Source organism: Oenanthe melanoleuca, chromosome 7 (assembly GCF_029582105.1).
Source record: "Oenanthe melanoleuca isolate GR-GAL-2019-014 chromosome 7, OMel1.0, whole genome shotgun sequence".
NCBI lineage: Eukaryota > Metazoa > Chordata > Aves > Passeriformes > Muscicapidae > Oenanthe > Oenanthe melanoleuca.
In genome coordinates, this window is record NC_079341.1 from 5,422,421 (window position 1) to 5,448,143 (window position 25,723).

The 25,723-nt window shown below is 40.2% G+C and overlaps 1 protein-coding gene across 2 annotated transcripts in view; it reads right to left on the bottom strand.

The window, feature by feature from the left end:
* DIP2A (disco interacting protein 2 homolog A) overlaps nt 1-25,723 on the bottom strand; it is a 72,227-nt gene that overhangs the window by 7,000 nt on the left and 39,504 nt on the right. The window contains exons 6-32 of one of the 2 annotated variants that reach the window (XM_056496106.1): nt 25,129-25,257; nt 24,451-24,570; nt 23,378-23,575; nt 22,466-22,557; nt 22,091-22,201; nt 21,217-21,340; nt 20,851-20,960; nt 20,347-20,449; nt 19,366-19,430; nt 18,953-19,046; nt 18,412-18,531; nt 17,584-17,698; nt 16,573-16,712; nt 10,364-10,500; nt 9,818-9,898; nt 9,494-9,621; nt 8,411-8,525; nt 7,103-7,304; nt 6,868-6,977; nt 6,648-6,728; nt 5,484-5,607; nt 5,110-5,231; nt 4,697-4,808; nt 4,370-4,479; nt 4,132-4,262; nt 2,875-3,043; nt 1,559-1,729 (exon numbers count right to left, since the gene is read on the bottom strand). In XM_056496106.1, the coding sequence (XP_056352081.1) occupies nt 1,559-1,729; nt 2,875-3,043; nt 4,132-4,262; nt 4,370-4,479; nt 4,697-4,808; nt 5,110-5,231; nt 5,484-5,607; nt 6,648-6,728; nt 6,868-6,977; nt 7,103-7,304; nt 8,411-8,525; nt 9,494-9,621; nt 9,818-9,898; nt 10,364-10,500; nt 16,573-16,712; nt 17,584-17,698; nt 18,412-18,531; nt 18,953-19,046; nt 19,366-19,430; nt 20,347-20,449; nt 20,851-20,960; nt 21,217-21,340; nt 22,091-22,201; nt 22,466-22,557; nt 23,378-23,575; nt 24,451-24,570; nt 25,129-25,257 (3,314 nt within the window). The remainder of the gene's footprint in view (nt 1-1,558; nt 1,730-2,874; nt 3,044-4,131; nt 4,263-4,369; nt 4,480-4,696; nt 4,809-5,109; nt 5,232-5,483; nt 5,608-6,647; nt 6,729-6,867; nt 6,978-7,102; nt 7,305-8,410; nt 8,526-9,493; nt 9,622-9,817; nt 9,899-10,363; nt 10,501-16,572; nt 16,713-17,583; nt 17,699-18,411; nt 18,532-18,952; nt 19,047-19,365; nt 19,431-20,346; nt 20,450-20,850; nt 20,961-21,216; nt 21,341-22,090; nt 22,202-22,465; nt 22,558-23,377; nt 23,576-24,450; nt 24,571-25,128; nt 25,258-25,723) is intronic. The other variant, XM_056496107.1, reaches the window with a different exon arrangement.

Below are 25,723 nucleotides of genomic sequence, written 5' to 3' on the forward strand. Positions count from 1 at the left end.
AATGGAAAACAGAGATGAAAAAGGCAAAACGAAGGAGAAAGCTTAACTGCCCAGCAGTCCTGTATTCCTCACTGGGGGCTTTTTCAGTACTTTTTATGTTGCCATTCAGTATTCTGCATAAAAACTGTTACCCACCCCTTTATCCCAAGCTGGCTTTTGAAATTTTTATTCAAAGCTATTCTTTCAGACTTGGCAGCTGAAACATTTAATTCAATGAATTAAAAATCTTAATTTGCAGTCATCTTGATTTCATGTCTATCCCTCCTGTTTTTCCATCTACTGATTCATAAAATCACAATGATCTTATTTCTCTATAACCATTGAGCTTGGTCTTCTTAAAAATTCTTTTTCATTTAATTGTGAAAGAAACTATAGTAACTAAGGAAATAATTGTGAATGGTAACATATTCAAGTAACTCATGTACCAGAATATCTCTCTTGTAGGAAACCTAGAACACTGTAATAAATGCTGAGAGCTAAAAAGACTTTTCTTCATCTAGTGGGCACCAGGAAGAAAGAAAAAGGAAAAACAAAGTTTTGCAGAAGTACAGTAGCAATTTTCATAGAATCCTATTTTATTAACTGTGATCCATACCAATAAAACTGGAAATTAAATTTACAGTTACACATACTTAATCCATGTGCCCCCTAAGATATTCTCCTCATACAAAGCTACACACTGACTCATCTGAAACCTGAGCACTTTATTTACTAACTTGAGCATCCTCCAAACTCCAGTGTGCTTTTCCATTTCCTAGTCTATGCTTACTTAATACCTGATTTTTCAGGTAAGTTTTGGAATACATATATATATATATATAATGTATGTATTTTTTAATCTCCTGACTGGTAAAGAAATACCTCATTATGAAAAGTTAGACTTCATCTGGTTAAATTACCCATAAAAGATTATTATCAGCTGAATACTAAACTATCAAAGGTGATTCTGGCATGTCATTATCTCCAGACTGTGAAGCATGGCTGGGTACTTTATGGGTGTAAGTTCCCTCTCAAAGTTTCCAATTTCACACTTTAAAGTAAAAAAAAAGTCCAGCTCTCACACAAGGTGGGACAAAAATATCTGCATGTTGCTAATACTCATTTGAGATCTTTAAAAATAAAAAAATCTGCCAACTGTATCAATTTCCCTGGGTCTTATTTGTGAAATTCTGTCTTCCATTTAATTCCACATTATACAAAACAAGACAAAATCTGTATCACACAAAAGCTGAAACAGCACTGCTTGTAACATGGGATATTTATGAACAGGAAGCTGCTTATTAAATACTTCTCCTGCATAGTAGGAAAGAAACAAGTTTCTTAGTATTGACCTTCTGAATTAGAAAAGCAAATCAATTGGTCAATGAGTAGAGAAAAGTGAAATTATCATAATCAACATCATATTAAACATCTTACTGAAAAGCTTATTTTAACTTGGTGATGAAGCAAGCAAGCAGTGGAGCTCCAGCTCATGAGAAAAAGAAATCCATTCAGCAGAACGTGATTTTCTACCAAGCTCCCAGAGATTGTGTGTGAGGAACAAGCAGTTTAATCTCACCTGTAAGCAAATTGCTACATTGACCCTGCAGCCAAAGGTGGTGCTCACAGCACGAGCAGAGAGGCCCAGGTCTTTGAACAACTTGGAGAAAGACTGGGTGAGGGTGATCCTGGGTCTCTCCTCTGCCACCACCATGCAGGTGCGCACGCAGGACAGGTTAACTCCCTTCATCTGGAGGGCAGGGGGAGAGAACAAACACTGTCACTTCAAAGGCAGCAGTGCTACAAATAAACCCTTTCAGTTGTGCAACAGAACGGCTTTAAAAGGACTAGAGTAAGGCATGAACTGGATTAACACTACAGGCATTGTGCAGCTGCAACACACTCAGCATTTTGAGCTGAAAAACCCTCAACATGTCATTTTGCCACAGGGTTGGGCTTGCCAGAGACCTGCTGGCTCCCAGCACTGCACAGTTTAGGTGTCCCAGACATCATCAGCTCCTCTCAATGTGAATGTGAACTTGGAGCAACTGGCTGTGGGCCAGCATTCCCTTTGGTGAGGTCCAGTGGAGCAGAGGGACAAGTTTTATTGTCTCTATTGAGAGCACACAGTACAACCACTTTTTTGTGAAGGAGCTGCCACACATTCCCAGTGGAAGTTCTGAGCAGCTGATTTACTACAGCTGTGGGAATGCTCTTTCCTCTTTAAAGAAATTAAATCTGAGTTGCGAGATTTCCCTCAAAAATAAATAGGTGTATGAGAGTGTAATTGATGTTGTTAGGAATCAAAGAATCATATGCTTTGAGTAGGAAAGAAAGGACTTTAAAGTTCATCTCATTCCAACCCCTCTCCATGGGCAGGGACACCTTCCTTGAAATCAGGCTGCTCCAAACCCCATCCAACCTGGCCTGGAACACTTCCAGGACTGGGGAAGATTATATCCACTTTAGAACTCAACACTTATGGTATCAAGTGATGTCTGAAAGTAAGTGAGACTTGCTGAGTTTTGGAGGGCCTTTTCTTTTGGCTGTTTTGCTGAAGTCTTTTGTGTTTGGTGGGGCTTTGGGATTTTTCCTTCTGTTGGTGTTTGCTTTATCTGGGATTTTTTTTGTTTGGTGTTGGGTTTTTTTCTTGTCTCAGACACAAACAAGTTGATAGGCTTGCTATGTATTTTGCCCAAAATCTCCAAAACATCCAGCAGCACAGAGGTTGCACAAACAACTAAAACTGAAAATATAATTTCCTCCACCAAGAAACATGGAAGTTGAATCTTCCAGCAGGAACACTTAAAACCTCATCTCCTCCAAGCCAAATGAAGTTTTTAGAAAGATACATGTTTGTTTATGTCAGTATGTGGAAAAATGAAGCCCACTCACCCGGAGAGCATCAGTCTGTGTCCCAAGGCCTTTGGTGCAAATCTCCATGACAGAGTAGGAGCAGAAGGTGACACGCACCTTGTACTGGCTGACAGCAGACAGCCACAGAGACACGTTACTCTCCAGCTCCAGGGGAGGCACCAGGATGGACTGGTGACCTGAATATATGCTGGAGGCAGGAAGCAATAGGAACATGGAAATTCAATTAATTAATGCATATGCCATGTTTTAAAAGGCAAAAAAAATTGCAGCTTTTTGAGATGTGCTGCCCTGGACTAGGTATCTGGTTGAATCAAGTCAAGACTCACTCATTTTAAGTGCTTCCTTTAAGAGTATTTCTTACTGCATACTAATCTTGCAGTAAACACCTTAGAGGTCTTGTCAAAACATATAGTTTAATCTCAAAAGACTTTAAAAGGATTTACTTAATCAATGTGAAACAGACAGTGGAGCCCTTTTTTTTTTTATTCCTTGAATTTGGTATCCAATTAATTCCACTTGCAAACCTGAAGTTACTCAAGTAACTAACTGACTTAATTGGATTTTCTTAGCACAAAAGGAGTCTTCTGAACTACTGATAAAAAGGTTACTTCGGGTTTCTTTGACAGTTTCTATTAGTGGCTATCTTCTTTTTTCTTCTACCTTCACTTAGAGTCAGGATTAAAACTCAAGAGATGGATTTTCTTGTTTGGACTTCATTGTTTATTATATCTTATATATAGAACAGAGAGTTCTTCAGTATTTTTAGCTAACAAGCCAAAAATGAGAAAATGGATGTGTATTTACCTAGCTACAAGGTTTTTTCAAGTAAGTATCTAATTAAAAGCTAGCATCTATATTATTTGTACTTCTGACCCAATAACCAAACACTTGTGACCTGCACTGTGGTACTTTCTATCCAACCAAAAACTACTACCTGAAATCACAAAGAAGGAGGAACAAGAGACAATGCCCAAGAACATCTACCTTGTCCCATACTTATTACAATAATTTAAAACCCCAAATTCCAAACTCTTCACCATGTGATATTACACACTTCTATTCCAACTACACGCCAGTGATTTTAACTCCATCACTCAAATTTGGAAGCCTTCTCCAAAGCAAAGTGAAAAGCAGTGCTCTTTTGGGGGTCAGTGCCAGAAAGCACAGAATGTTTCAAACTCCCAGGCTTCTGGGTTCCAACAAGTTTCACCCATTCCCTGGGGCTCTAGAGAAGGCTGGGCACACATGAGGAGACCCAGAGCTCCAGAGCCATACCTGCACAAGCACCAGAGTGCAAAGCCCAAGCCACAGTAGGGGTCCAGGCAGATGGCAATCTGTCGGGATGGGTACAGCTCACACTGGAGCTTTATCGAGCGACATAAGGCACTTGTAGCTGCATGTGACATCTGAAAGAGGAAAACAGGACCTCAGGGACCTTTTCCTAGAAAAAGGGTTTTACATATTTCTTTATACACATAAAGGAATAAAGCATGATTATCTCTTGTTACTGTACCTTTACTCCTGCTAATATACCAGTAGTAGACACACTGAAGTCCAAGTAGGCCAACATATCTGGAGACGTGGGTCTGAAAACATTAGCCAGCTTCTTTTTAGGCATATCATCTATTTAAAACATAAAAGTAGAGGAGATTACCATATTATTTTGGGAAACAGGCACAGAACAAAAAATGTATCTTTACAGCATTATCATCAGATCCTCCCCAGAGTTTCTGGACAGCTATATTAATGCAATGTACAACACACCCACTCAATCAAGCAGTCATGGTGTAGCAAAATAAATATATCACTCTTCAAACCATTTCCATTTTGGCTACCATACCTGTATCCAAAATAGTGGGCCATGTTTTAATATCTACAGCTGCTGCAGCCTCCTTGGATCTGAGCAGTTTCATTATAGCTTGGGTGGTCAATATACACGCAGACTTACTGACCTGCAAAAGGCAAAGCATTAAGATCATGGATAAAACCAGGGAGTGCATGCTCAAAGTCATGCATCCAGATGAGATAATCAGTGACATGAAGAAAATAATAGGGAACAAAGCAAAATAAATCACAGCAATAAAAGACCATTTGAAATGAGTTTCTGAAGAAGTCATTACTGATTCACCCGCAGCACACTGGATATTTATTTTCAAGCTTATATTACACTGACTGTGGCAAAGCAATACATCAGGCTGTATCAACCATTCAGCACTCCCCAAAAGCACGAGGACAGGAATGTCTCATACCTACCTCTACAATCATTTTGACAGTGGGCAGAGTGGTAGCAAGGTTCTGTGGATGAGGTGGGCGGACAGTGATGGGAACACAGCCAGCGTACAAACAGCCATAGAAAGTTGCTATCAAATCTACTCCTGGAAAGGAGATTTGTGAAATTAAAGCCATTTTTATCAGATCAACAGGCTGAACTAATTCACCAAGATCAAAATACACACAATTTATGTTATTAAGATGCAAAGATTTGTCACAACTGTCTCTTCAAATCCACACCCAGTTAAAATGTTTGGCATTTACGAGTCAGTAAAAATTATTCCAATCCAATTAATGGACAAAACTGCTTTTCTTGTGCTGTGTGATTGTGGGTTTTGCAGTCTGTGTTGCTTTACCTGGAGGGTAAACCAGGGCCACGTGGTCACCAACGTTCAGCCGTCCCTTCTCCATCAGCGCCACTGCCACTCTCTCTGCCCTCTTGTGCAGCTGGATGCACGAGGCAGTGCTGGCTACAGTACCCTGCACAGGAGACAAGTGACAGCAGAAACCTTGAAAGGAGCAGCACAGCTCAGTGCCTTGGATATTGACATAAAAAGGTGTAAACCAAAAGGGTTTCTCCTGGAGATATCTGAATGCACCAACACAGAACATGGTGGCTCATTAGTCCCCAGCTATTTAAGACAGGTGTTCACCAACAGGTAATTTCTTTGTACACAAGTTCTGTGTTTCCTTTTGCAGAGTCTCCATGTCAAGGGTAAAACTGGCCTGAACAAAGTGACCTAGTAAAGTGTTGCTTCATACTAGAAAATTCCCTCAAAATCTTCTTTACTCCCAGAGAATAAACCAACTTAACAATAACAATGTTGCAACAATTTCTTTCGCTAAAGCAGAGTCTCAAAAGAAAAATTAGAAAGTTTGAACAATGTCCTAAACTCTTTTGCCCTTCTCAATGAGACATACAAATCCTTCACTTTCCAAGGACTGCTGCTGTACTTTCTGGTAGACTCCTGTCTGCAGTACAGCACAGCACAGGGCAGATCCAGTTTGTCCCTGGGCTGTTACTGTCACTCTAGTGCCATCCTTTTTGAGGGCAGAGCCTAGCCCAGGGCAAGGCATCAGTATCCCCTGCAGGGTGCGACAGAGCTCCTGCAAAACTTGACTCCAAAGCTGTCCCAAAGGCTCTCTACTTAGGCTCTACATCTTCTAATCAGGAAATCCTCCATTTCTGACTTACAGTTAACCCCTATGGTCAGCAATGAAGACAGAATCATGGCTTCCATTAATATGACAAAAGCAGTGTTCCGGCAGGAAATACAATTACTGCAATGTTTTAAGCTAGGCAGAATGCATACTGAAATTCCAGATGTGGAATAAAACATACAACACAAAATTCCAGAAGTGGAAAAATTTATGCTGCTTACTGTCTAGCAGTTTCTGTCTGCTTCATTAAAATAATCTGCAGCATTTCAGGAAAAGACTTCTAGAAGGAATTTTCTTAGAATCTAAATAATCTCTTGTTTTGGTCTTAATCTCCAAGTATGACCTAAAGTGCATCTTACCTTGGAATTCAACAGAAGGAAGAGTGGATGATCTGGAGTTGTCTGAGCTCGCCACTGAAGAACATCTGCTAAATACAGGAACTGAAAGGGAAGAAAAAGGAGACACTCAAATTCACTCAAACTGCCTCAGGTTTGTTTTCAGCAGAATATCACATCTGGTCTTCTTTCATTCTGAATAAGCTAATTCAAATATTTAAAAATACCAGGACCCCAGTGTCACCTTTCTTGCCTGGTCATTGTCCTCCAGCTGGCTAACATCTCTCCCCGAGGCTTGCGCAATCCTCTTGCCAGCTACAAGATTTCCTACAATCATTGATGCAGGACCAACATCTGCATTTTGAAAAGAATAGTGAAAAATGAGGAAAAGCAACCTAAGGAGCAAGCAAGAGTTCAGCCTGCAAGTGCTCCATATAACACAGGTGTGGCAGAACTAGCACATGCTCTGCTTTCCTCACCTGGCTGTTTCTGCCGAGGCTTGGGCAGGTTGGTAACACAGGTGTGGGGACACATCAAGACATTGCAAGGATGCAGAGCACCCTCCAAAAAGCGCTGCTTCGTTTCTGAAATGTGAATTCCTCCCAGTGGAGCCTTTGGCAAAGTGTTGGCTGGCACCAAGGCAAGGCAGTACACACCTACTTGGTGAATGCTATCAATGGCCTTCACAGAAATTAAAAACAAACAAACAAACAAACATTCCACATTATCAACTGGGATGTAGCTAGAGCAAGAATTTGAATTCAATTCATTTATAATATTTAAAATTTTTACTTGCACCACAATTTGCAAATAAAGGGTCCAATTCTGCACTCACTGAACTCATAGAAGCTGTGCCATGACTTCAATGGGAGCAGGAGCAGACCCAGGACTTTGCTTGTGCCCTCTATCAAGGGGATGCCACCTGCACATCAGGGATTAGGAAAGTCTCTTAAAAGTGGGCAAAAAGTGCAGAGATTTTCAAAAGCCAAAGTTATATCACAGCAAATTTAGCATGTATGGCACAATCACAAAAGCACAGTAGAACATAAAACTCACAAAATTTAGGAGGGAAGCATCTTTGCTGCCTAAATCTTAAGTGTGTCTTTTAGCTATGACACTTCTAAAAAGAAACAAAAATATTTTCTTCCAATACCAGAGATACTTTCCAAAAAGATAAGAAAGCTGAAATTAGACAGAAACCATTACTCTTAAGAGCAAACTTCCTTTAAGTTGCTCTCTTGATCTTCCTTTCAGTTGTCCCTAGAGTCTTTCATAATTGATCTCTCCATCTGCACTTCCTGACAACTGATTAATTCTAAAATTTGCAAATGCAGTTCCCCTTCCTCCTGCCCTTCATCTCCAAGAAAAAAAACATTAAAACAATTTAAGGGAAAAAGTTTTTAATACTTCTTGTTGCTGATTTAGAATAAAGCTGTTAGTGATAAAAAGCTTTTGGGGCTGTTCTGATACTTGTACATATTTGCAGAGATAGCTCTCAGTATGAAAACAGAAGAGACATGTAGTATTAACCCAAACAAAACCCATCACCCTTAGGGCTTCGAAAATTTTAGTGGTAGGAAGTTAAAAAAACATTCTGAAAAAAGTCTTACTTTTTACAAAATTCTGTTAATTCTCAACCCTGAAAAAATAATCTCATTATAGCTCTCTGTGGTTACACTGATAGGTTTTTCTTATGGGAAAAAGAAAGAAAAAAAAAAAAGCTCTGATATTCTCATGTCATGCATCAGCATTATTCACCTGGAAAGAGAAAAGGACAGAGTGAGTACCTGTAGAACCCTGCTCATCCACTGAAAACTATCCTCCTCTGAGGCATCAGGGCGCTGCTCTGCCACAAGCACTATCCGATCATCGTGCAAAACAGGCACAGAAAACACTGCTATCCTAAAACACAAAGCACAGGAGAGTGACAGGATGCAACACAGGGTGACCAGAGCACGGCTGACCATCAGTTGGGAATGGCTGCAGCCTATCATGGCACTGTTTCACACACACAACCAGTATTCACACCAGATCATCACAAAATCACAGGAAAATTTACAACACATGCGGTTCCTTGCTGTAATTGATTTCTGCTGGGGCTCAGGTGGATTTGCAGTCACCCATGTAGCATGTGTCTGACAAGCAAGTTTCATACATGCAGGGGCTGTGCAAACAGAACTCCATCATGCACACTGGACTTGTAGCCCCTACATACAGTGTCCCTTCTGGAACTATGCCAAGCATGCCAAATTACTGACCTCTAGATGCTTGCACTGAAAAATACTTCACTCCCATTGGGGAATTACCTTAGTTTTAGGCTTGTCTCCTCTAGGATAAAATATTAATAATGCCTCAGCCTGGACTGGTCCCAGTCTGAACCCCAAGACTCCACTTGCCATTGATCTCCATTTGGACATTGAGCCACGGACCACTGATGAACACTCAGGTTGGTGATACAACACATTATCTTTGAGGGTCCTACAGCAGCCTAGTTTCTTCTTTAGAACAGACTGCACAGCTCCTCCCTCAGCCACCCAAAAGGTTCAGGGGACAGAAGTGTTTTATATCCAGCCTATGAGCTTCTTTTGAGTGTCTTAAGAGAACCTTTGAAAGAAGTTCTAACCAGACACTTTAAGATCTGCCTTCATATTGTATGAAAGTAATTGCATGAAGCAAGGTGTCAATATTTGTCTTTCAAGTTAGCAGGAACAACTAAATTCACAACCTAGTGCCAACTTTCCTACAAAACACACATGAAAAAGTTCACATGCATTGCTCCTGTGTATGCTGTGTCACTTGATGGCCATCTGTGGGTTAAAAAAGGAGCAACAAAGCCCAAGCAGCAGTGCTGAAGTTTTTAACACACTCACCTTCCCCGATAGACAAATTTCATGGGCTCAACTGCCAACGCTGTGGCTACCACATCATCTGCATTGTGCCTGCGGCCACTGACTGTCATCAAGCCATCCAATTTTCCTACCACAAACACCAAGTAATCCTGAAAAGAAGGAAGGATTAGAGACAGAGCAGAAAAAACCTCCTCACTACTGGCAATACATGCCTGACTCAAGCCAACAACACTCTTGAGGAGTCAGTGCCCTCTACAGGGCACAAAGTCCTGCTGAATTCAGGGGCATCACTTCAGAGTTGGGAGTCAGGACAAAGTAGGGCCCTGAGGGCTTGTTCACACTTACAGGACCCACAAAGCCAAGCAATCCTGTCCTTGTGAAGGGCTGGTCTGATACAGGTATGCCAGCTGCTGTCACTGGGATGGCCTGGAAGAACACAGAAGGATTCAGACACTCACTGGACTGATAAGGATTTTCATTCCTTTACCGCCAGAATACATGAAATAGGGTACCACTGCAAAGAAAAATATGGGCAGAAAGACTGAAATGCCTTCAGGTAGCAACACATAAGACCACTGTGTTAATTCAGAGCTAAGATAAATTTAAATGCTCACACAGGCACTGCACTGGACTGGAATACAAAAGTAGCTGACTGACTGCAGATGACACTGGGTATTTTTGGTTGTAAGAGACAGAATGTCTTCTTGTGATTCTATGAATGAAGCTAAGTGTATCTGGCCAGGGCTTTTTTCTAACTGACTAAAAAAACAAAGCAAACCAAACAATAAAACACACACAAACACATACACACACAAAAGACCTTTAAGGAATAAATAAGTCTATTTGCAAGAAGAAATACTAGAAATATAACAATTACAAAGAAATCCAAACCTCAAATACATTCTTGGTGATTCCAAGCAGGCCAAAATATGCTGTCCCAGTTGCTCCTGAATTCACACATATTTCTCCAACCTCATCAGCTTTACACAGATAAGGAGTCCCATCCACCTTTACAACACACATGCTGGCTGCACAGAGGAAGAACACAATCACAGTGTTAGCCTGCTCCAGAAGCTGATACACCTGGTGCTCTGCCACTGACAGATAAAGATTTTTAGTATCAATTATTCACCAGCTACAGCAAAAACACAGCATGTAAGAGAGCTCACTTTAGCCTCTTGACAGCCTGTGCAATCTGCTCTCCAAGATTAAGTTCACAAATGCAATGTTTTATTCTTTCAGTGCTCCACAGCCTCCACATCAGCTGCAGCTGAATCCAAGGTGCAATGGACTAAGGCAGTTTAGGACTCAAGATCAAGAAAGAAATCAATAAATCTACAGGTCAATACAAAATAAATATGGCAAAGCCAACTCTGCTGCCTGCATGGACCAAGGACTGCTGGTAAAACAGATTTGTGGGTACATTTTCAAACCTTAGAGAAGTCTTCCAATTGCCAGCATCCTAGGTCTGAACAGGTGAAACAATCACTCACCCTACCAATAGATCAACCTCTGAATTGTCTTGGTTTCATAAAAATTACCTATCAGAACAACTAGCAGTTATCAGCAATTGTTTGGAACCATGCAATGATAACCCTGAGAGGCCAAGTAAAGAGATTCTACTCAAATTCTGGTGCAGTTTCTGGATATTATATGTGCCAACTACATGTCTGGAATTAAAATCTACACTATGAACTATCAGTCATGCTAAACCCCACATTTTGCAATTTAGGAGGAAAAAAATAAAACTCAATGGTAAATTGGAACTGATGAAATAGTTTATTACTACAGGAAAGAACTTGAGCCAACATCAGAGCTGTCTGTAACACTTATACAATGATGCAAGGAGAAGTGTTAATAAATGGAGAAACCACAGTTTGTGGGCATTAATAAATGTACAGCCCTCACTGCATTCACAAACACGAAAAAGCCAATGGATCAGCCTGCAGTCCCTAAATGATGCTCCATTCATGAAGTCAAAGGACAATCCTATCACCCTGATCAAGTAAAAGAAAAAATACTTACCAGTAACCAATGTATGATACAGGTAGTCTACAGGTACATTCTAACAGCAGGCACAGTTCTGTCCTGCCAGGTTATACTGCAAGGCTGCCCTTCTGCAGTATCTGTGGAGCCTCTACTCTTGCTTCTCCTCCTTTTCCTGCTTCATGTGTGACATACAAGAGAGTGCATCTACCACCATTTCAGTCTCTCTCAACAGCATTGCATCTGAAAAAGAATTAAAGAGAAGGGAAAAGCAGATGGGACAGGAATGTACATGTGGACTGCACGTCACGAAGAACACAGATTCCTGCTAAGAAAGCTTGCTTTCTTCAAATGAGTCCACATGTACATTCTGACAGATGGTGACTTGCAGCAGTCAAACCTGCCAAAGAGTATCCTGGCAGGAGATGAGAATCCTGCTGCTCAAAGGACGACGCTGATGCCCTACCAAAGACTGGATTCAGCTCTGGATGTTTCAAGACCAGCACAGCAGGAATGCAAGAAGAATGCCAGGGGCCTGCACAGCAGAAGGCTGTGACCAAAGGTACTGATGAGGGTCAGGAAGTGCTCTCTTGTTCCCTTTCCAGCGTTTCATAGTGGATCCATATACAATGGCTACCCTTGCATTACAGTCTTTATTAAGAACTTCTCTTCTAGAAGCACGAAGCCTCAGGAAAAATACTACAATGCCAGGAGACAAATTGCCTCTAGAATCACACTGTGGAACTTCCAGGGTTCCCAAAGAAACCTCATCCTTGAGAAAAACAGCATATGGCGATATAAAATGCAGACCTGAATCTCTTTCTGCTCCTCTGGAAAGGGCAGTAGGCATAAAACAAGCCAACTTCCTGGATGAGGATGAACATAAATCTAGACTCTAGAAGTGATCATTAGCATCGAAAGTGTAACATTTAAATTGGAAGAAAACATCCCATTCAAAGCATGCACTGGCACACGTCTTCAAGAGAAGTTTTTCTGCAGTGGCTGCTATGCCACTGTGTGACAGACTGAAGCCCTGAGGAATACAGAACAGATGAACGTGATAAATTCTCAGGGCTGAGTGGAAAAGAGGTGATGTTAACCCACAATCTAAGAAAAAAATGGGAAGTTTCACCAAGTTGTTCTGCAACAACTGTTTCCACTGAGGTAAAGGAACCAGATCCCTCTGCAGTGAAGATGTGTTGTGATAACTACCAGAACCTAGGCAAATGTTTGCTCAGACAGAGGAAACAATGAAATACAAGACATCCATGGCCTGGAGAGAGTGTGAGCATCCCAACATTTAGGAACCCTCTCCCTAAACTTCTAGAAAAGATACTGAATGCAGTCACAATCCAGAACGTGATTCTGTTCATTGCAGAAGATCACCTTGCAGAAGCCCAAGATTTGGTACCAAACTGAAGTCTTCTGCTTTAGTGTAAGAAAGCAGTTGCAGCAGCAACACTGTTTCTAGGAACCTACAATTCCTTTGATTGGATATAGAGGCTACAGAGATTTAGAACTTTCAGATTCAAGAGTGTTAGCTCTTTTCAAAGAATGATCCTGGTAAAAGAATGGAAAGGATTAGCTGGGAAGTAGAAGGTAGGCAAAATTAACTGCAGTTAACATATCCACTAAGCAACATACCCAGGCTCAAACTTAAGGTATAATATGCTTCCAAGATGACAGATAACACGGCAGTCACAGTCTGGTTGATGTGAAAGTTGGAGGCTGAGCAAGGGCAGAAGAAAAGAGGTTTGGCACTCTCTCTACCATCTTTACCAGTCCAATTTGAAAAAATGAACTGAATATTGTGAGGAGCCAAATTTAGCAATGTCAGTCCCAGACAGAAACTATGCAAAATAGCCCAAGGTGGTCAACAGGTGGAGTAAAATATCATTCCTCCAGGACAGGATTCCATGGGAATTCATACCAGATTTTCTCTTAAGAATTCCCATGCTATCTTTGAGAGGAAGATTTCTCTGTGGATGCTGGCTCTTGTGATGGGTATTCATGGTAGATAATGAATGGAAGGGAATGTGGCATCACCGGCCTATGGATTAAACAGCAGTGACACATGACATGACCCTGGTACTGGTGGTTATGTTGAGTAAGATCCCATGAGCAGGTGGGCTCAGCATCTCAGGAAAAAAAGCAAGATCTGAAGAATAGGAGGGTAGAAGCAGACATTTTATCCATGACCTTTTAACCAGGTAGTTCTGGAATAAAGCATGCTCGAGATCTTCACACGTTTTTGAAAGGCTAGGGCAGTTTTCCAAGTTCAGTGGGGATCAGAAGATGGATAAAAGCCTTCAGAAAGAAATACAAAACCCAAAGCAAATCAAGAGCAAGACTCATCACTCAGCAGAGGGGCAAAGAACAGGTGGTGGTATGTTCTCTCCTGTATGCCAAACATCAAGCCAGAATGGACAAGGGCACACCCCCCATGAATACTACATAGGAAAAAGCATAAATCTTACCAACTAAGGCACAAATATCTCCACTGTTAGAATGTACATGCAGACTCATTTGAAACTAAGTAATTCCTTTACTTATAAGTCATTAATTTTTTTCATTTAGCACACCCCTGTAAGTAGCTGCTAGTGCCTTTTGACTTCCTTTGTACTCCAGAGAATTTAAGAGACAAAAGTTATCAATTATCTTTTATAATGAAATCTATCATGTATATTCTGACTTAAGGAATACAGAGAAATTTCTGCTGGTATTAATATGTGGATAAATTGGAGCAAACCTGGCCCAGAATCTGACAGCTCAATGCTAGTTTTAAAAGAGTTAATGAATTAATGCCCAAATTCTGCTTAACTTCAAGTAGTTTTACCACTTACTACTGTATTTTCAAATAACAACAGCCATCAATTACAAGTCATGTCACTCTGAGGCACTTAATAATACACATTTAAGTGGTCTTCCCTCACACAACCAGACAAGTCATTTGATGTTTCTTACTCATGTAGAAAGTTATGGTAGTGTTATCACTGCCTGCCAGTGGCCCCCTAATCCAGTAGAGTTCCTAGATTTGCCAGACAATGCTCCAAGGAATTTTGACAAAGGAGAAGGGCTTTTTCACAGATCCCTCTGACTGCTCAGTAAGGCATTTCACAAGGACAGAGACGTGTTTTTTTATGACAACTCATAATGAGCTGAAATTACTTAGCCATAAGCACACAGGGAACTTTTCCAACATCCTAAGGCAGACTTGAACCTGCCACTGAGCAGATGCTCCGTGGAAAATTAACCCAGGGGACTTATAGCTCCAACAACTGAATATGAAGAGTAGCTGCAGGCAGCTTTGTGCCTTAGTGTAATCAATCACACTCTGCTGTGAGAGCAAGCCTACAGCAAAGCCAGGAGCCTCCCTGTGTTGGTTTTGCATGGCCTGGTTTTTGGCAGCAGGGGGGCCACAGAGGTGGAGCTACATGAGACAAACTGATCCAAAGAAAGATTTCAATTGATCCTGCATCTAATACCACTTTTTTGAACAGCAGCAACACTGAGTTTTAGCTCAGTCAGTTCTCCAAAGGATTCATGACTACCTGAAAGGCATGCAAACTCACTCCCTTCATGTCCTTGTGTCTAACCTATAATCTAAAGAAAACGTGGGGAGCACAGCTGAATTTCAGTGAGGTTTCAAGGGGACAGCAGTAGTGTGGACACCCCAAACAGACAGCAGTAGCAGTACATGCCATCTGTATTCTAGTTGAAATAAAAAAATCACTAATTTTTTGAGACACTGATGCTAGTCCCAGAATCAGAGAATTGATTAGGTTGGAAAAGACCTTTAAGATCAAGTCCAACTGTGAGGCTGAAGTTACTACTGTCTTTCTTGGAATTTATTACAGACTTTCAAAACAACTTCAAATGGTCTTAATACAAAACAAAAACTTGAGAGAAGCTACACAACAACCAAGTGACTTCTCTGCTTTGTTTTGGTATGAAGTGCAGAGCTTTTGCTCAGTCTTCAGCAGAAGGAAGCTCTACTGAATTTAAGTTCAATAACAACTGAACCACTGACTCCAGGGGTGGCAAAGGGCTTCTGGGGATAATAAGGACAATTAAACAAGACCAATGAGACACTTGCACACAATGGCTGAAATTTTCACCAGCAGAGTGGGAAGCTGTCTACCTCCTCTTATTTGCTTTGGTGTACAGAGGAGAGGCTGTTGCTGAAATCACACAAGCCAAGTCTCCATTTTATCTTCACCTTGAGCAAATGCTCTACATAGAGTAGGGCTTTAGAACCACAGCTCTGCAAAGTAGGAAGTTCATAAGGAGACCAAGAATATCAAAACCAAAGGAGTTGACCAGAATCAATCAGGTTATTTGGTAACTACATTAAAAACTTGAGGGGTGAGTAGAGTTCCAAAAAATCTGTATTTCATCCTCTCCAAGCACACCAGAACAAGTCAGGACAGGGCCTGAGCTAGGAGTACAGACAGTGCCATGGAACAGCCAGCCTAAAAGTTGGAGTAGATGGCACCAAGTGTCCAGTCCTTCACCCCATGGTTCACAGTCTCAGATCTGGTTTGGCACTCTACCTTTACTAACCTTCCTCAGAATGCTCTCCTCTCCAAATGCAGCTGGGTCTCAAATGAGAACAACAAGGATGAGACAAAGTCTCTTTGCTTCAATTAATGGGCTGAGGAACAATACCCAGCTCTACCTAATTCAGGAACCACAGTGTTGCAAACAGATGTCATTAGGAAATAGATTAACCCAGGATACTCCAGATCACTTTCTTGTTCTCCATGGGCATGAGAAAATAGTTCCCAGAATTAGTTGTTCCATCACCTTTGCAGGGTTTGAGATGAGGTCCCTTTCAATTGAAATATTCAATTCTATTCTGTTCCACTCCATTCCATTCTAAAAACAATTCTGCAACAAGCCAAAAGCATTTGATCATACCAAAACCTATGGTCACTTGGATTTATTGTGCATGAATCTCTAACCCATCACGTGTTTATTAGATAATGTGTCAAAACATAACTCATACTACCTTAAAGGTATTTAACATTTTTATTTATTCCATGCACCCAAGTGTAATAGTAAAAATGACTTATTTGGAACATGCTGAAAACTACACAAAATGCTTTCCCTACCTCCAGGCATGATCTGCCCAACATCCTGCACAGTTAACACTGACAACTTCTCCTCTGTATCCACTCTGATCACACCGAAACTCAGACAATTCATGGATAACACTGCTTTTCCTGGAGGGGGCCCACCCAGTTCAGAAGGTCTGGAAGACAGAAAGTCCAGTTAGATATGAATCAACAGACCAATACTAGTGATAGGGTCACTAAAAACATTGTGCTGGCTTCTCAGGCTTGGTAAAGTTAGGAAAAAGAATGGGTTCTCGCTTTGAACACACAAGAGTTCAAGACTTGCATAGTAACTAAATGAAGAAAGAACTAAAACAAAACTCTCCAAAATGTCAAAGTTTTTTGTTCCAAATTTTCTTTGACTTTCTGAAAAAACACATTTTGATCAGAATTGCTATCAAGAAACTCCAGCATATCCCATCCATATGTCTATTAATAATTAAAGTATTTCTTTTTCTCAGAGCATCCCCTGCCAACATTACTTTTCAGAACAGTTACAAATATTTTTTTTTAATTTTAGGCCACTGTTTAGAAATCATCATACATAAGCAATTGACTGAGGATTCACCATCTTCCTCCCAAAAATATAAGTTTTGCTTTGGGGGCATTTTAAAAGGCCCTTCAATAACTTGCTTTCCCAAAGCATGAAAAAACACCTCCTGCCTGACTATTCTTAGAAAATATTAACCTTTTTAAAGAAATCTAACAAAAATCTCCCATCCTTCAGTAAAGGAGACACCTGTGAGCTCCGTATTTCCTTTGCCAAGGTCTTTGGGCATCTCTGTATTGTATATACATGATATTTTCTGACTATCATCTTAACATGAGATTCCCCATCCCTGGAAATGTTTAAGGCCAGTTGGACAGGGCTTGGAGCAACCTGGTGTAGTGGAAATTGTCCCTGCCCATGGCAGGGGGCTTAAACTCCTTCCAACCCAAAGCATTCTGTGATTCTAAGACACATTTCAATAGAAAAGCTTCAGTTCACTTCTCAGAAAAGGGAATTACCTGCGAATAGCAACAGTTAGTGCCTCTGAAGAACTAGCACAGGGACAGATTACTTCTGGTCTCAAACCTCTGGATTGAAATACATTCAGGAATGCGTCACAGGAAGATATTGACCCTAGAAAGAACCATCACATAATTAGAAACATTCTTCTAAGAGCAGGAAGGCTTGAGCTGTAGGAATTCAAAGTCTGTGGTCATTCTCAGCTCAGTTATATGAATACTGCTGCATCCATGCACAAACCAAATATTCTTTCCAACTGTCTGGAAGGCATTCCAGTTTATTCTAAGAGAGTAGATTTGGAAGAACTCCTAGTGACTGGCAACTACACTGAATGACATTCCCAACTGCATACTCCTCCTGTGTCAGCACTCACCAGCACTGAATATCATGGAAAGTCCTTCAGGGATCAGAATACTTTGTCACTAAGGGTAACTTTATGTCAACTTCTTATACATCTCCTACCTGATTGTTTCTTATAGAGGTCACAGCACTTAAATATCAAACACTTCTGACATACCTTCACAATTCTATCAGGCCTCTAGCACTTGACACAAAGTGGGTTATATCTATATTTATATATTGTAGGTATCAGTTCAAGTCAATTCATGGAAGAGTATTGCATTAATGAAAACATGTAGTTCAAAAAATAAGTTTACACAGGTAAATACCAAGAAGTGCAAACAACAATGAAAAAGCAGTGGCACACAAATAGTGTTCTACTACAGAACAAACTGCTTAACTCCCCAAGCATCATCAGCTCTGACACAGGGCCTACAACAAACAGAATCTTGGCAAGACTGACACTCAGGAAATGCATCCATACTCACACGGATTGGCTCCATCTGCCACTATTAACATTCTTAAGGAGCTCAGGCTGACATCTCTCTGATCCCTCTGAGCCAAAAGTGACCAGTGCATATCACGGGATTTCACTACTGCTACACGGGCTGGAAATCAAAACATGAATTATGCTGTGTGTGCAGAACAAAATAAAGATCAATTATAAAATTCTCTAAGTATTCTTGTGTATTGACACAGAATTATGAAACTACACACAAAATTTATGACACCCCAAATGTAGAAAACAAACACCAAATATTCAACTACTGGAACATGTGTATATTAAGTGTCTCCAGATGGACTTGATCATAGAATCTGAATGTTTGCTATAAATTTAAATACCAATAAACAGTTTCTTTAAAGGTCTCTCAGAAGAAGCCATCAATGTCCCTCATCAGTGAAACTGTGAGCACACAGAATACTGAAATGGGGTACTCAGTGGGGTACAAAGACATTTTGTACAAACAATTTGATTTGTTTTTAATAACCCAAAAAGAGATGGGTGAATTACAACAACCTTTAGGGTACCTTTGTATGAGCAGACTTTCTGTATCCAGGAAAGTGGATTAACCTTCATTAATGCATAGGGAATACTGATGACATGCATCCTGTTCATAACACTCTATAAGAAAGAGGTTAAAAAATAAACTTCCAAGTGGCTTAAAAAATATAGAACATGTAACAGTGCTTAAATAAACACTCTCACCATCACAGCTACAGCATAAGTCTTACAGTTAACTGGTAAAAAAATTATGCTTATACTCTGAAAAAATAAACTACACAAGTTACTGAAAAAGCAACAGTTTATTCTGAAAAATATAAATATTGAAACAAAAACCATTTGAGAGAATGGATGAATTTATAGCCTAATTCTGATACCAGTACACTACCAATGAGAGAAGCAAATTGCTGCAGTTGTTTGCCTTTCTTGCAATACTCACCGTTAACACTCCATGCCAAAGGCCAGCCTCTCTTTTGAAATCCAAGACATTTGTTAGTGTTTCAGCTGAAAGTGAAGGAGAAAAATATAATATTTAAAAAGCATATTTATAAAATACTTAAGAACTACAAATATTTGTTAAAGCAACTCTGAACTCCATGACTGCCAAGGAACCAAAGCTCTGCTGCCTGTAACAAAGAGGTTGCTTAAGCTCCAAGTGGTTTGCTTTAGTTATTGCAATAATTTTTGAATTATGATTACTAAACTAGAATATTACAAGGTATTTAAGACCTTGATTTATTATAATACTCCTTCCATGTGTGTTTGAACTAGGCATACTGAAGATTCAGTCTTAAGTAAACTTCTTCAGCTGAACTGAAAAAGTCAATCTGTATTTGAAAGAATTAGATCCAGTAAGAAATGTCACCATGGCTCTACTAAATTTTCCTGAATATTTTCTCTGTGGAATCTGAGTATCTTATGCGATTCAAGAAAACAAATAAGAATTCAAGAACTGAAATCAAGGATTCAACTTGATTTTTGAGGGGTATCTTGTATTGATTAGGTAAAATTTGCTTGTCAATTTGCTGATGTAAGATGAATGTAGGCAGGAAAGTACTTGGTTAAATGGCAGCACAGATGAACTCTATGCAGATGGTCAAAATCAAGAGCAGTTCTTGGCTGTTCATTTGAAGGATGACTGCAAACAAGCAGATCTCTCACAATATTCACATCCCTGGGGAGATGTTGTTTTGTGATTAGGTAAGAGGAAGATCCCCTCTGATTATGATTTCTCAGGTGGCTTAACACTTTCACACATCACACCCTTTATAAATGGGGAAGTTTGCCTTTCTCTTTGCAGTTGAGGCTGCTACTCTTTAGATAAAGTTCTCTGAAAACAGCAGACATGATTATGCAACATAAATTGTCTGAAGATGCAAAGCTGTCAGTATAATTTTGAAGTTACACCTATCTCACTTACCTTCTGAATAGCCACATGCTTGAGTCAGTGCATGACAGTGTGCCAGCATGGAGGCATGAGATACAGTAATGCCCACTGTGCTTCCCTCTTTACTTGTTTTGTACTGAGAAGAGAAAGTGTATGCAAGCATTAGATTAACAGCAAAACCAAGAAACTTTATAGTAGTGAATTGAAAACATACTACAAAAACTCAGCTTTTTTAAATTCAAAAGGCTAGCATAAAATACACTTTTATGTCCACAGAATACATTAATATGGTAAAAAAAAAATCTGTTTCTCTAGTCCAATTAAATTGTCCTGGGGACCCCAAAATGCTGATTATCCCCAGTCCTCAACCTGAACTCCACAGAGTCACTCAACTGATGGCAGTCTGGTGGAAACATTCTTGTTTCACAGTTTAAAATACTGTAGCCATCTCTTTCATTGTATGGAGAGTTTAAAGGAAGAAAACATTACAAACTATCACAGAGTACCCATAGAAGTTATCACATTGCACTGGATCACCTCGATATAAGCAGTCTCGGCACTGGCATCCCGGACCTGTGGATGCCAGTCCTTGGCTGGCTTTGCCAGATGCTTCCCATCAATCACAAACCACATGAGACGAGGCCAGCCTTCAAAGAAAAAGAAAAGCTACTGTCACTCCAGTTCCAAAAATCAAGAGTTTTTTCCCCTAGTATTCAGGGATAATGACAGGAGGCAAGCAAAGCCAAAATCCCCTGCAGGAGAGGAAGAAACAGCACAAAGCACTGCCACAACAATCAAGGCAGCTCTTTATGTGTAAGAGCCATGCAAGCAAACCCAAAAGCTGCAGTTTGACAGCAACAGTGACTATACCTGCTTTTCATGCCATAAAAAATAAATTCACACCTTTGAAGGTCACCACCTCTCCAGTCTGAGCTTTTGGGAGGCCTTTCTGACAGGCATCAGTGGTTAAAGCTAATGTGACTCCACAGCTGCCCAAAAGAAACCCAATCTGCTGACTGCCAGCATCCTGCAGAGAAACAAAGAAATAGCAAAATTAAAAATAACAAAGCTTTTGCACAGTTTGTTGTAAGTTCTTAATATTTAGAAAACATTAAGTCTATTTATATCACAGGAAAAAACAAAAGTCTATCCCACAGGACCTTTAAATGACTGAGAAAATTTAGTTTTGCTTAGTGCCAGCTAAGATTTGCAGCATATCTAGTAAGGAAAGCAGTGTCAGAAGCAATGGCTGTACATCCCTCCTCAACCAATAGGAATTTTTATAAATTCTGCTAAAACAGAAAACTGGTTTGATGCTGTTTCTGAGTCCTGACACACTGAGGAGCAGAGCCTGTAGCTTTTCAGCTCTTTCCTAACAATCTCCAGGTCTGTAGGATTACACCTGTATTTCCAGTAACTGTGGTATATCTCTGCCTGCCTCATTACTCAGCATGAGAGCTGAAAAGATAACCTTTCTCTGATATACTCAGAGAAATACTTCCACAGATTTTTTTGAAAATAATGAATTAAAATGATTTTTACAATTACATTCCTAAAAATACTTAAATCACTAGCTTAATATTATTTCCCCCATTCCTTAACTAAATATTTAATATAATTCCAAGCACCAAGAATGTACACTGAACAGTCCCCCTGATGCTTTCTAAAGAGCTCTGAAGGACTCCATGTAAGGACTGCAGGATTTAGACATACACACACAGAGACAAACACTTCATTAATATATCAAACCATAAAAATACTGAATGGATCTGCCTACCTTTCTTGTCAGTGGAACTTCTATTGGGACAGGAATAAGTTCTGCCAGGAGACATCCATAAAATGCCACCATAAACATAACTGGATCACTATTAGGAAATACGAGAGCTACCTAGAGAAATACAGTAAAATAAGAAAAGATGTATTTTTTGTCATTTGGCAGAGGGACGGGCTGCTTTTTAATGTGTGGAAACAAAATTTTCACAACTATGTCCAGGTTCACAGATAACCAGGCAGAGAAATACTAAGTATTGAGACAATGTATAAGTAAGGATATTTCACAATATATTATTACAATATTTTATTACAAGGCTTTCTTCAGCTAAAGCTGTTCTTAACTATTCCATCCAAAGGGACCACTTCCAACAGAGCCTACCCGGTCTCCAGGCTTCAGCAGGGGCTCATTCTTAGTGGTTAGCTTGTTTAGCAGGGTATAGGCTAACTTCAAGCTTCGACTCCACAGCTTGCCTAAAGAATAAAAGAAGAAATTAAGAAGCAAAAACTAAAATTTGAACACTTAGTCCCTCACATGTCTCTCACTGCATCAGAATAGCTGGCTAAGTCCAAGTTCAATTTAGTACTTGGCTTCTTTTTGGTTTACCTTTTCCTTTTTTTTTTCTATTTTAAATGTAAAACTAAACATGATATTCTAAACAACAGTCAAAGCTCCACTGCAGAGTAATTAAATTACTGCAGCTGCTCAGCTATATTTCCTGCATCCTTCATCTGTGAGAATGCAAACAATGAAGTTTAACATTTTAACACATTATACAATGAAATGCTGCACTGAGCTATCCTGCAGGACACAGTTATTTTCCCTAAAAATGCAATTTACTATAATACTTCTAGTTCATTATTACAGGCAAGTTTCATTTCCCACCACTAACACCCTGATTATGCTCCTGAGGTATGAGTCTTCTTTATAAGGCTGTGCAAGATGTTAAAATGGAATGTCTCCCCTGGGAATCTGAAGAGTGCATTCTTAGTCATCTGTTTCTACCTCCCAGTTTACACTGGGCTATTTTTAGTGTTCCTTTATGAAAAAACCCACACAATTCTACGAGATTTACAAATAGCCACTTGGAAAGAATCAGTATGTTTTGCAATAAACATTTTCTCTTCCTTAACTTCTTTAGAAACATTTCTCATATACAATGAATTAATAATTTACATTCCTACAGCAATCTCCAGCCACGTGCTACAAGCACAGGCAGTCCTTCTGCAGTAAGACAAACTGGTGTTTCATGATGAACACCTAATTCCTCCCCCAGCTAGCTCCACCACGTACCGTAGGTCAGGGTATAAATGGCTTTCCCAGTGGTATCCAACGCTGTCAGACAAGGGGCTTTGGACTGGGTGGTTCCCCAGCGCTGCAGGGCAGCCAGCAGGGAGGGGGGCCAATTGGTCACAACACCCAGGGGTTCCCCTTTAAGTACATTCACTTGATTTCCTTCAGGCTTTGGTTGATTTGGGTCAGGCTGTTGCACTAAAACCAGAGCACAGTAAAAGGGAAATGTCAAACTGTACAAAACATGTAAGTTACACTTCACAGACTGTTCTGTGAACCGTTCACCTCCTCCTCACAGCTATCACTACTCCTCTGCTTGATGATGATGCTGTGCTAATCATCTGTTGGCTTCCCAAAAAACAGTGACCTTCCCAAAAAACAGTGACCATCACTTCAGAGCTGTGATTCCACATTATTGAAAGACCAGAATTTGAATCTCTAGGCCACTTCTTTCTGCTTTGGAAAGCTCTTGTTTTCTGCTGCTTGTTCTCCACATCTATTTCGATGAAAGCCTCCACCAAGTCAAGAAGGGTTATCAGAGACAACAGCTTCAGTGATGCCTGGATACTGAATACTGGATACGGATATTTTTTGCTGCACTGAATTCTCAACAAGTGATGAAAAATGACACTATGCCTGTCTAACAACATATTTTAAAAGAAAGGCTTTCTGTTAAAATCCTATTCGAAGCTGCTTTAGAAAGTGAAGTATCTTGATCTTAGTGAGCAAAGTCCTGGTTGAAGTTAGCAAACACTCAAATGTAGATAACCAGTAAAATGAATGGTTCCAAGTGATGCTTTCCACAATTACATGCATCTCAATAGAAGTTCATTTGGAGAAACTTCAGACTAGAATCACAGTGTTAGCTGCTCAGAAATGTCACACTGAGTAGGAGGGCTGAGTTATAAATTTCCACTTGTGGTAACATATGCCCTTTCTCGCCCCATTGTATTAATTCTACCATGACTAGTTTTCTATTGAGAAGAGAAAAAGAAACCAACACTTGCTATGTACGAGTTCTGTCATGAACCACTTACACAAGGAGTAAAAAATGTATCTGAAAGAAAATTAACCTTCTAGCAGCTCTTCAAAATCATCCACAAAAAACTCCTTCAAAGGTGGGCGCTTCGGTCTTTTCAAGGTATTTAGCAGCTGCTGGATTTTAGAGGACACTCTGCTATTCACTGGGACACCTGCCAAATGGAAAAGATTTATTATTTATCATATATTACCAAAATACACTAAAACACACAAATTGCAGGTGGAAAAGTCATTCAGGACAATTACCTTGTTTGGAAGAAAACAGCTTTAATCATTAAGAGTTTCCACCATGGATTTATTTGCTTTTAAACAATGCTGTTCCCTGGCTACCTGGCTGATGCAGACACTTTCTCACACCTTACTTTAGCTTTTCAAGCCACAGATCCCTTCATGAGATTTTAACTGAAACACGAATAATATCCTTTTCTCCAGGAATCTAGGTGTTTACTACACCTTAACATTCATTCTATTCTGAGCATCAGAATACTTAGAAAAAATGAGTGAATCTTTCAATATTTTACAGGGCTTGTAAAAATTATCACAATGCAAAACACGTTAAATGCTGATTTTCACTTGTATGAGTTAAAAATAAATACGTGTTTTTATATGTATCAAAATTTAAAGTTCTGAGGCAATACAAAACTAAGATGCATATGAAGATATATTTATATATACAAGGGGGAAAGGTGGGAGGTCTATAGTGCAATCACCATCTGCAGTTTCCAGAATGCTGCTGCTGTAGCCTCTGGGCACTCCTCGCACGGATGCGACCTGCGGGCGCTCGTGGTGCAGGTATTCCACCAGGCCAGTGGTCACATCAGGGGGGGCAGAGTGGTTCTCTGCAGAAATGCAAGACAGATAGAGGAGCTCATCAGGCACCTTAAGAACCAACACGATCAAAATTGCTTCTTACACGAGGGTGTTTCACAAATCCTCACAGGGGCTTGAGAACCTCCTTACAACCCAGAGACACAAGCATGCTTGGAGCTGTGCCCCATTTCCTGGCTCTAGAGCAATGCTTAGGGAATATAACAGAATGGTTTGGGTTGGAAGGGACCTCAAAGCTCATCTAGTTCCTACCTCCTGCCATGGACAAGGACACCTTCCACCAGACCAGGTTGCTCCAAGCATCATCTAACCTGGCCTTGAACACTTCCAGGGATGGGGCAGCCACAGCTTCTCTGGGCAACCTGTGCCAGCCAGGGCCTCCCCACTCTCAAAGACTTTCTTCCTAATCTGAATCTCTCTTTTTTTCAAATTTAAAACCTTTCCCCCTTGCCCTATCACTAACTGCCCCTGTAAGAA